This window comes from Gracilinanus agilis, chromosome 2 (assembly GCF_016433145.1).
Source record: "Gracilinanus agilis isolate LMUSP501 chromosome 2, AgileGrace, whole genome shotgun sequence".
Lineage (NCBI taxonomy): Eukaryota > Metazoa > Chordata > Mammalia > Didelphimorphia > Didelphidae > Gracilinanus > Gracilinanus agilis.
Genome location: NC_058131.1, coordinates 613,000,182 through 613,011,427, shown reverse-complemented (window position 1 = coordinate 613,011,427; position 11,246 = coordinate 613,000,182). Strand labels below are relative to the sequence as shown.

Here is an 11,246-nt window from a genome sequence, read left to right as displayed (position 1 = left end):
TTATATATATTTGATCTTCACAACTCTGTGAAGTATTACAGGTATTAATAGCCTCTTTTTACAGATGAGAAAATTGAGGCTTAGGAAGATTACTTGACTTATTCATAGGCTTACAGCTAATAAATATGAAAATCAAAATTTTAGTCTGTCTCACCTTGCTTCAAGGTCTTTCACTCTACTGTGCTAATATCATAGTTTATATAGCTCACTCTATAGTGTAGTGATTTCCAACTTTTAGAGGGTACAGAGAGCCTTTTTAATGTAGAAACATTTTGAAGATACCCCTTCACATACACACATAAAAATAGCTGTATCTGCTTACTAGGAAAGTACATGAGGATATAATGAGAAAATACTACAAATTCAGTAAGGACTCTTTTTAGATTAACATGTTTTGTTATTCTTAATTGCATTGATGTAAATTTGAAGAATGTATATTATATATTCAGCATATACTATTTTTATGATTATTTATGTATTCACAGACTTTTATAACAAACTTCCACAACTGCTAGAGATCTCAACTGTTAACAGGTGTTTTTTTTTTCCATAGCCAATAATTATTTATTAAAGGGACCTACTACCCCTTCAACAAATAGGCTCCCAAACCTTCCTCATGGACTAAGATCCCTACTTTCTCCAGAGTACAGTTTTTATACTCTTCAGGGTCCAACCCAATCTTTATGTGCCTGGATAGTCCAAGGAGCCTTAGTATAGAGGTCGTTATTATATTGTTGGATTCCAAAGCCTTAAGTCATGTTGCAGCAAAACAAGGTGGGCACATGGCAACTAGCCCTTTTCCCCCCATCTACATGATATCACTCTAGCAATACAGAAGGAATAAGCCTCCAGTAGGATTTTAACCCAGATCTTCTGACTTCATAGGCAACACTCTTTCCACTATACCGCATTTCATTGTGTTTTCTTTGCTGTGCAATGAATGTGCAGATAGATCGTGTCTCCTCAACCAAACTGTAAGGTTTAGAACTGATTTATTTTTTTAGTCTCAAAACTAGCTGATCACTAAGGCTGGTTAGGGAGTGCCTTAGTGAATACTTCCTCATTGACATGACTGCTATTAATTACTTGCCTCCGGAACCAGCATGGTAACTGAGTGACCCTAACACCTGTCTGATTAGTCCACACAGATTTGTTGAGCTTGGGATTCCATGATGATTTCTTCTTTGTCTCTTCCTCCACTAGAAACTAGGTCTAAGTAAAGGGCATTTGGCCCAATCCAGGCCTTAGTTGAGGGATCCCTCTAGAGAGAAGAGACATTCAAAATCAGAAGTCCAGACTAGTGAGATGGGTGGAAGAATACTATGATGGTGAAGGAGAGAATTTGTGAAAGAACTTTTCCAATCCATCCCATCCTCTCCCTTCCAGAAAAGCCCCTTTGTCTGGATGGGCAGGTGGGTGGCTCTGGGATTCTGGTGTGGGTGGGTCTGTGACTTTGAATCCTCCCCACTGGGGGCCAGACAATGGGGACACTTGTGATCAGGCTGCCAGCCAGATGGGTTTTGAAGGGCTCAGATTCCACCAGCTCAGAAACATCTGACCCTGGGGCCCCTGGGATTCTAGCCATGGGGGGGTCCCTCTTTCCCTCTTAAGGGCTGGTCTTGGGGAGGGGCCCAGCACCCCTCAGACCTCTTTTTCCCCAGAGACTGGGCTTCCTCCTCTGTTCATGCCTGAAGAAAAGGAAAAAGGTAGGAGAACTTTAGAGATCCTGAATGGAGCTGGAGGACCCAGTCTCTAGGGGAGCAGGGACTGGGTGGCTGAGACCTTGGATAGAGCAAGACTTGGCAAAGTCATCTAGCTGAGAGATAGTTTAATGAAAGAGCTTAGGAAAATGCTGGCAGTGACTCCCTGTTCCCCCCCACCCAGCATCAGGACAGTGAGGGTAGGCAGGAACAAGGATGGAGAAGACTGATGGGGGATTTCATATCTTGTTTGTCCCTTCAGAAAAAGAGAGCAATGGAGCTTGAGAGAATCATTCGAGATACACTGATCGGCTTTGCCCAAACTCATGTCCCAGGTGCTGATCTCAGGTATGTGCTGGCTCCTTGACTGCCTGGGGACTGTTCTCCTGCAGAGGGAGGCTTCTCCTGTGGCTAGTGCTGCCTTTTTGAGTTCTACTTTGGCCTCTCTCTGAGATGGCATTTCAGGAATGGAGAAAGGGTTGTTTAGCTTGAAGGACCTTTTGTAGAGTACCTCCCTAGATTCTCCTAAGGAGGTGGCCTTCTCTGAGGGGGTTAGGATCACCTTACTGTAAAATTTTCTATCTGAATGCTTGACCTTCAATCCATTATGAAGATAAATAAATTGAGGTTTTCAATGGATAATGTCTAAAATGGCAGGAGGTATATAGGACAAAATGAGGACTTGAACTCAGGGTTGAAGGAGAGGATTTCATAACCCTGTAGCACACCCCTCTCTTCCCGACACACTTACCCTCTCATGGGAAATATGATTCAACTTCAATCTAACTGCTCCTTTACTTTTGTTCAATCAGTCCCAGGCATTTGGGGACCAGAGCTGGGGACAAGCATGTGGAGCTATTCTCCCACAAGACTACTCCTTCCTATCTCTCCTTTACAGTGGCTTGGATGAAGTTGTCTTCTCCTACATAACTGGGGTCCTAGAGGACCTGGGTTCTCCAGGGGCATCAGATGAGAGCTTTGACATGGAAGCTTTTGCAGAAATGATGGATGCCTATGTGCCTGGTTTTGCCAAGATCCCCAGGTGTGCCCTTATATTCCCCCTCCCCAATCCTTGATCCAGCCCTTTCTTTTTGAGTTCCAGATTTTCCCTGGGTATGTTGGGGCTACTGTGTCGACTTGTCTTGGTATGGGAGCAGGTGGGTTTGAGGGAACAAATCTAAGAATACAAAGGAGGGATAGTCCAATGAGAACTCTGGGGTTCACTGGGATGGGGTCTGAGTGGAGGACAGAGTGCCTCCCTCACTCCTGGCCCTACTTCTTTTTTAGTGGGACAGTTTGTGACATGATGTTCGACCTCTCAAGCCAGCTCAGTGATGCCCGGAACAAAGGTGAGTTCTGGATTGGACAGAATCAAGGGAATGGGTTTTAGAGCACTTATCTGGGACCTGGGCCTCCCCTCACCATCCCTCTGTCTGATCAAAAACCATGTACTCTGTTCCTTTAAGAGAATGTGTGTCCTGAAAGCCAAGAGGACAATGGTCCTGCTTCTCCAGAACTTCTCCAGAGCCTGGAGGAAGGTACCCAAGAGATCAGGAAGTCTCAAGCACATACCTCTACCCCACTCCTGGGGGGAGGCACAAAGACTGAGGTATGGGATGAGTGAAAGTAGGTAGAGGGCAATGAGAATTAGAACTGGTGGTGAAAAGAGGAGGGGGCTTTTGATTGGGCACTCAAGTACAGTCTAAAGAGGGAAATGGGTTCAGGAAAGGTCTTGATTCAAATCCCAACTGTAACATTTATTGATTGTGAGACCTCAGATAAGAGAGGTCACCTTTCTGAACCTCACATATAATACTTGTAAAAGCAACCACATATGGGAGTTATTGTTCGTACCTGGAGACAGCAACATTCCGTATTGATATTGAACACCTACTATGTGCCAAGTGCTCTGCATATTAAGTAATGGGTGTGTGTGGATGGAACAAAAGCCTCCAGGCTTCTGGGTGTATACAGGGTTGGGGAGAGTATGTGACTAACTCCTGAACCTCATTACTTGGTCCTGTCTTGCAGGAAGTTTCTGAGACTGATGAGCTCCAGGCTGGGATACAGCTGCTTCTGGAAATGTTTCCATCCTGCACACTGGGGAGAGCACAGCGGGCATTGGCTATGGCTCGGGGGGACCTGGAAGAAGCTGTTCACATCATGGTAGAGGAGAAAGTGGAACCCCAAGCCTTAGGCAACAATTCAAAGGTATATGCCACAGCCTCCCCTCACCCCTAGTACTGGCCAAAAATGGTTCCCTGGACTACTGATCAGGACTTCCTTCCTCATCATGGCCTGAGATGGGATGGGACCTGGAGTGAATGGGGAGAGATGGGTATGGACTCAGGGCAAAGTATGGGTAATTCCAATGGAACCTCAAGGTAAATGGAAACATGGGCCCAGATCTACTGTCTCGTTCTGCTTTTCCCTCCAGGACACGCCAAGGTCACAGGGTGCCCCCAAGAAGGAAGAACTGAAATCCTTCATTCTACAAAAGTGAGTTTAGGGGAGAAGGAAGATGGAAATGGTTAGATTGAGTAAAGTAGCCCTACAGGGTTTACCTAAGCAGCCAGTTAGAATCTCCCTCCCAAAAAGCCTGCATTGGAGCTCCTGGTTTACCCCAATGCCTCTGACTTTCTCCATATTCCATGGTATATCTCAAGAGGCACACTAACTAGGGTTCCATCACGGCAGGTACATGATGGTGGATAGTGAAGAAGATCAGAAAACTCATCGGCCTGTGGCCCCAAAGGAGGTGAGTAGGTTGGTGGTAATGGATAGTGAGGACACCCTTTTCTTTGTCAAGTTTTCCTGTTCACCCCCTTCCTGAATTCTCAACAGGCTCCTAAGAAGCTGATCCGATATATTGACAACCAGGTGGTGAGTACCAAGGGTGAACGTTACAAGGACATTCGGAAGCCAGAACCTGAAGGGATGAAGTCCACTTACATCAGCCTCAAACCAGCCCGGAAATACAAGTTCCACTGAGTGTCTCCACCCTGGGGAAACTGAGGACTGTGGGCCAGGAGAGTCTGAAGGATTTCGGGATTAATGGTCCCAAAAGCCAAAATGAAATGGCTGGGCTAATCTGTCACCAGGGTCTTTTTGGCTGGGGGTTTGTGAAGCCTGTTCTTCTGAAGCCGAGCTTAGTTTCAAAGTCTCTCCTGAAGCTTCTTCATTTGAGTAAAGTGGTAGGAGTGAAGCATGAGAACTAATTCTTTGCCTCTAAGGAAATGGGTACAGAATGTAGTAGCTAATGAAAGAAATGGCTATATCTTTTCTTAGCCCAAATCAAGTGTACTTTATGCTACTCTCACCAACCACTTATTCCTCATCAACTGAGAGAAGATCCTTATCTGATTTCCCTTACCCTTCCCAAGCCATTCAGGCATGAAGAATATAGATTGGTATTGGCCCTGTTCCTCCATGTCCTTCCCACCTTCCCCCCTACAGCAGGAGAGTTGGGCCAGGTTCAAGTAGTCTTTTATTTCCGTCTTTCCCCAGAGAGAGCTGCCTACCCTCCCCCCAGCCTCAATCTAGCATTCTTTCTCCTTCCCTTTTCTCCCCCCCAACCCCAAAGCTGGTGAGACTGTCCAGGCTCCAGTTCCATTTGAGGGTAAGGACAAAGGTAGAGCCCCCCAGCGCAGGGTGTTCCTAGACCCACAGTCCAGCTGTGTTCACTAAACCCTCAATCTTCCACTGTTCACCAATTGGTCAGATTTGCAGATTAACAAAGGGAGCAAAGCCAACAACATCCTGTAACAGGACAAGGGCACGCTGCAGGGGTGGTTCCACATCGATGTCCACACCGCGTTTCCTCAGAACACTCAGGCTGGACTCAGCCACATCATGACAGTGACGTACCCGAAGTGAGCGAAGGCGTGGACAATACTCTGCCAGGGTCCTGGGGGGCAGGTGAAGAGGGTCTGTGAGGGTCAGGAGAGAGGTCCACTCTCCTGACATCACAGGTCTTTTGGCCAGGAGTTTAGTGGTCAAGTCCAGCCCCCTTATTTTACAGATGAATGGAGGCCCAGAGGAGGACAGTGATTAAGGTTAGAGTGGATGCTAGAAAGCCATGGAAGATGGAGGACTTGGGGTCTAATTCTAGCTCCCTGACAATTGTGTGACCTTGGGTCAAGCCATATACCTCTGAGTATTAATTTTCTCATATAAATGTGCAGAGAAGCGACTTGGAATTCTAGAATTTCAGATCTAGAGGAGCTCGGAGGTGAGAGAGTACGAGTTTAGATCCAGCACCTGCTGGATGGTCTCTCAGCCTTCATTTGCAACATCCACTGACAAGATCACTGATAGGGGGTAATTTGTACCATTTTGGTTTAGGACTAATTGTTGTTAAAGCTTCCTATTCTGCCCACCTAACCCCAGTCCCTGGGCCCAGCACCTGATGGCGTCACTCCGCACTCGGAGACAGCCGGTGAGATCTAGGTGTTCGAGCTGGGGACAGCATCGGGCCAGCTCTTGCACAGTAGCGTCCCCCACATTCGCGTTGACGGCCAGCGAGAGAGATCGGAGCTGGGCCCCGCGGCGCTGGGCCAGGTAGGACACGGCTGTGTCCCGGAGCTGTCGGCATGCCGTGAGGTCCAGGGCCTCTAGACACGGGCAGCGATCAGCGAGGCCCCGAAGAGCCAGGCCATCCACCCAGTCGCAGTGGGCGAGTGAGAGGCAGCGCAGCTGTGCGCAACTCAAGGACAACGTCACCAGGGCCCGGCGGCTAAGCCGCCCGCAGCCCGCCAGCCCCACGCGCCGCAGCCCAGGGTTCCGGCTCAGCACTGGCTCCAGGTCCTCATCGGACAGCCAATCTCGGCACGACTCCAGACACAGCTCTTGGAGCCCCTCAGAGTCACGCAGCAGCCGGCTCAGGGCTGCCCTCGGAACCTGGGGGCCCACCTGGGGAGGTGCCCACGAGGTTGGACACCTGGCCCCCCACCGCCAGCCCGCCCACCTCCTCACCCAGGCCCTTCTCGGAGGATCAAAGACCAACACCCAACTTGGGGCAGGCTCCCGCCTCTGCCCCGGGGCCCCGCCCCTCCAGACCCCCACCCGATGCCCCGCCCCCAGGCCGCAGGGAGGGGCGGAGTCACCTGTGCCGAATCGAAGCTGCGCAGGCGCGCCAGGTGCAGTTGCACAAGAGCCAGGAAGGCTTTGCTGACTCGCTGCAGGTGGAGCAGCTGCCGCAGGGGAATGCGGCTAAGGATGTGCGGGAGCAGGACATCCTCCCATGGCAGGTCCAGGAGCCTGGGACAGGGGCAGGCGGGGTCCGTGTCCTGGCTACCCCCGCCCCACGCAGTCCCCCGGGTTTAGCTGGGTCCCTCGAATCCCCACCCCACGCGTGACCCATGGATTTCCCTCTATCTCTCCTCCCCATGTCCTCACGAGCGTCCCTCGGTGGTCCCCTGCAAATTCTTATGGTTCGGGAACGTAAAGACAGACTCTCTCTGGGGGACCTTTCCTGTCATCCCTCTACCCCTTATCCAGCCTGACCCTGTGTGCGTGGAGAGGGATTCCCCTTTCCTGGGCTCCTCCTGTCCTCGGTACCTGACGGCCCCTGGCTCTTGCTCCCCCCCGGACGGCTCCATCTGTAGCCCTGATGTCTCTGCCAGTCTTTGTTGCGCCTGCGCAATGTTCTCCTCCAGCGGCTATGATGGCTAAGGCTCTGCCTAGCCGAGCTTCCAGCCTTACTTAATCGATCTCCGGCTCCCAGAGCGTCCTTTCCTTAAAGTCTCCGGGCTGAACCCTGAGCCCGAGATGGAGAGGGCCGGGTCTGCAAGACTTTAAGAAAAGATGGCAAGTTCCTGTGTGGTTCCTGAGCATGACGGGTGCGAGACTGCACATCCCACGGGAAGCTGCTTTAAAGAGATTTGGGCTGGAATGATTTTTTGATCCAGGAGCCTATTTAAACCCTTATTTCTGTGGAACTAGACTCACAGCCCTTAGAGGGGCTGGGCCCTAGTTTCCCTGCCCCACACCCTGGCTGGGATAATTGGTGAATGCATCGTGTGCTCTCTTCATCTCCTTGTAATTTGCCACCGTTTTGCCCTCCCTAGCTAACTGACCTGAGAAAGTTATTTCCTCTCCTAGAATTTCAGTTTTCCAGCCTATAGAATAGGATTAAATAATCAACAAGGCCCCTGCAGTTCCAAAATTCTATTATGTGAATTAGTAGTGGATGTTTAATAGTTAGGCTCAAATATAAGGCTAGCAAGTGATAGAGTACTCCTCTCCTCCCCTCAACCCCTCCAATTCTTGTCCCTGTGTAGGAGGTAGGTAGCAAGCCAAGTAGGCATGCCAAGTAGGCATGCCTTATACTGAAACAGTCAGAATATGACTTTGCCTGTACACACTCCCCAAGGAAAATGCTGAAACTTCTTCCCTTTCCAAAGCCTCCATATCACACAATTTCTGAGTTGGAAACGTTTATTGGTCAAATAATCTCTAAGCAAATAAAGGATTCGAGATTATAGGCTATATATGTAGTATCCTCCAGTTAGAGTGTAACTCTTTTAAGTTAAAGGCTATTGCTTTTGTATTTGTATTCCTAGCACAGAATACAATGCCTGGAAATAGTAAGAACTTAATAAATACTTTTCATTCATTTGAAGTAACTCAAAATCACGCAGCAAATTTGTATCAGAGCTAAGATGAGAACTAGGATGTCACTGTAGAGACAGAATTTCAGAATTTTAAGTCTTGCCCTTTTTCTCCGTATCCCTACCCCTTTCCTTACTTCCTGAAGCCCTTGACTCCCCCTCTCTGATTCATTCCCTCTTTCCTGCCCTGCCCTCTGAATTGTTTTCTCCCAGACACCACATCTCTGATACATCCCACTCCCCTTTCTATTTCCCCTCTTCCCTACTCCCCCTCTCTCCCTTCTTTTCCTGCCCCGCCCTTGTTTCTCAGATTCCCTGTCTCCACTTGTTCCCCTTCTCTCCCTGCTCTTTGTCTTTAATATTGCCTTTCCTCTTTTCATTTCTAAACAAAAACATCCAGCTGTCTTAGTCTACCTGCTGTTACATATGTAAAATGTATAGAAACTGACTGTTGCAGTTACTCAGTGCTTAGATTTTAGGAGATGACTCTAACAAGCCCACAAGTTACTAAATAAACCTGCTCTTCCTACAATTCTGGAGTCAGTGTGCTTCCTCTGCTGTAACATCATGACTCTTAGTTAGAATCTTTTTGTTACTCCATATTACCTCTCTTCCCTGTATCTCCATTAATGTAGCTGCTGAACACATTACAGGGCACATAGGAGGGTACTGTTAGACTAGATCAAATGCTCTTGTATTTATCGGCCTCCTCCAAAATATGGCACTAACTCTTTGTCCTTAAACATCCCCGTGAAATGAAAATATTTCACAAAAGTGCCCATGTTGAGTGTTTCAGTGGAAAGAACCAAGACAGCTCTCCTGAAACACCACCCTGAGTTTTCTTCCTCACCAAGTTATGTTGCTTTCTCAAGGAGATGTTCCAGTCTGTACCACACTGCTTTTTACTGTATCACCTTACTTTTGGATAACAATGTTGGGAGGAATGAGGCGTCCAATCACAGCTCTTTCCACTATCACCGTTCAGGATATCCCAGATGACTATGCTGAAAAACTTGTGGAATGAGCAGAAGCAAAACCTTATTTGGTCCTCTGTCTCTTCTGACTTCTTCCAGGGCTGAAGGGCAACCTGGTCCTATTGTGTCTCAGAATGGGAGGGTGTTAAGAATGGAAAAAAAACTGCAGCAAGTCCAGCTGGGAGTTGAGTGAAGCCTGAAGGTCAGTGTTCCTCCTAACTAATCCCATCCTTTTATACTCCAATCACTTGGGAGACCTTACTCAAATAGATTTGACAACCTGGGTTGGCTTGGGGTCTACAGAGCCTTCCTAACCAGAGTTTAAGAATGCAGTGTAGGAATTGGTAATGGGGAAGGAATAACATTTTGGATTTCATTAGAGTATAGGGCCTTGAAAGTCACCAAATTCTTGAGTCATTAAAATTCTGTGTTGTAATGGGAAAAAAATCATCAGATGGTCCTGGTTTGAAATCCAGCTGGGCTACATACCTATGAATTTCATTGGTTTAATCACAACCTATCTGAGCCCTGATCCTCATTAGAACTGCAGGGAGAATATTTGTGCCACAGAATTTTCAGGGCTATTATAAAGAAAATATACTGAAAAATGTTAAATAATAATTGTGTTAATATTTTGTGGAAATTCCTGAGCATTTCCTGGGCTTTGGTAGGACTTCATTCCCTCCCTCCCTCATTAGCTTCCCAAGGGCTAGGACGCCATCTCCTCCTGTGTATTATTTCACATTACCCTCCTTACCCCCAACCCCTTTAGGCATTCAGGTTTCAGTTTAATTAGCCAACATTCCATCTCTAACCTCCAAGCTTTTATACAGACCACCTGGCTTGCCTCCAATATATTCCCTCTTTTACCTCTGCTTCTTAGAATCCTTAGCTTCCTTCAAGAATCAACATCAGGTTGCAGCTCCTATAGGAAGTTTTTTTTTCTTTGACCTGGTTGTTCATGCTCTCCCTCTCCTCAAAATTATATTGTATTAATGCCAGTGTTCTAATATTGGTAGTCAAGTGGAAAAAGTTTGTATTGGGCCATGGGAACAGATCTTTGTGTGAAACTAAGTTTTATTCTCTCTTTCTGAAAGGTTTACTGAAATATAATGTAACCAAACTAAATAAAGAATCATGATTTAGAACTGAGAAAATTATATTGTATTTATCACTTTAAATATTATATTTCCACCTCTCCAGTTAAGTGTAAATTTCTTAAGGGGAATGACTTTTTCATTTTATCTTTCTGTTCTGAGTGTCTTCTACATAGCAACCACTTAGCAAATGTCTGTCAAAAGATAAAATAAATGTGTTCCCTCTTCAGGGTCTAGCTAAAAATAAATGTATGTGGATTGAAAAAAGATGTGATCTCTTTAGATATTTGCAACCCTCCAATGAGATATGCTAGGCAGGAGCTGCTGACACCATCTTGCAGATGAAGAAACTTTGGGCCAGATCAGGGAGATGACTTGGCTAGGGTCACACGTTCTGCAGTAGAATATCAGGTCTGGAAGGGATCTGGAAGGCAAGTGCACTAGTTTAATTTCATTTTACACCCTAAAGCGGAAGTGAGTTTTTCAGGATCATATAGCAAGCCCCCTGGGGAACTAGATCCCAGGCGTCTCATTTTCCAGCTTGGGCTGCAGAGTGTCTGGCACCTAGTAGGTGCTTAATAAATGCCTGTTGTTGCATTGGCTTTGAGAGCCTATTCCTGCATCAGGGGAGAGGGAAATCACCACGAGGAGAGGTGAAACCTCAGGAAGAACTCGAGGGGTCTGGAAAAAACAGGGACTGCAGGAAGGTAGGAGGTTGGCACAAGTACGGCGTCCTTCACGTGGCCCCGCCCCCCGCGCAATCCCCCTCCTCCCCGCCCCCCCTTTGTTCGGGGCAGCCAAGGCGCCTGCGCAGTGAGGCCCCCGCCGGGCGCTGTCCCCTTCAGCACCTCGCGGAACCCGCGC

General features: G+C 47.6%; 2 protein-coding genes across 2 annotated transcripts; one reads left to right on the top strand and one right to left on the bottom strand.

Moving 5' to 3' along the window:
- The first annotated feature begins 1,962 nt into the window (after positions 1-1,962).
- On the top strand, positions 1,963-4,905 carry CUEDC2 (CUE domain containing 2). The gene is made up of 8 exons (XM_044665521.1): positions 1,963-2,048; positions 2,599-2,742; positions 2,988-3,049; positions 3,167-3,309; positions 3,732-3,911; positions 4,138-4,199; positions 4,398-4,458; positions 4,545-4,905. Exons 1-8 carry the CDS (start codon positions 1,975-1,977, stop codon positions 4,689-4,691), a joined length of 873 nt encoding a protein of 290 aa, XP_044521456.1. The 5' UTR covers positions 1,963-1,974; the 3' UTR covers positions 4,692-4,905.
- A 90-nt stretch (positions 4,906-4,995) lies between these two features.
- On the bottom strand, positions 4,996-7,324 carry FBXL15 (F-box and leucine rich repeat protein 15). Its single transcript, XM_044665523.1, has 4 exons — positions 7,260-7,324; positions 6,806-6,959; positions 6,106-6,611; positions 4,996-5,607 (listed from the first exon to the last, which is right to left on the bottom strand). The coding sequence occupies exons 1-4, from the start codon at positions 7,298-7,300 to the stop codon at positions 5,418-5,420; spliced, it is 891 nt and encodes a 296-aa protein (XP_044521458.1). The 5' UTR covers positions 7,301-7,324; the 3' UTR covers positions 4,996-5,417.
- Between the last annotated feature and the right edge of the window lie 3,922 nt (positions 7,325-11,246).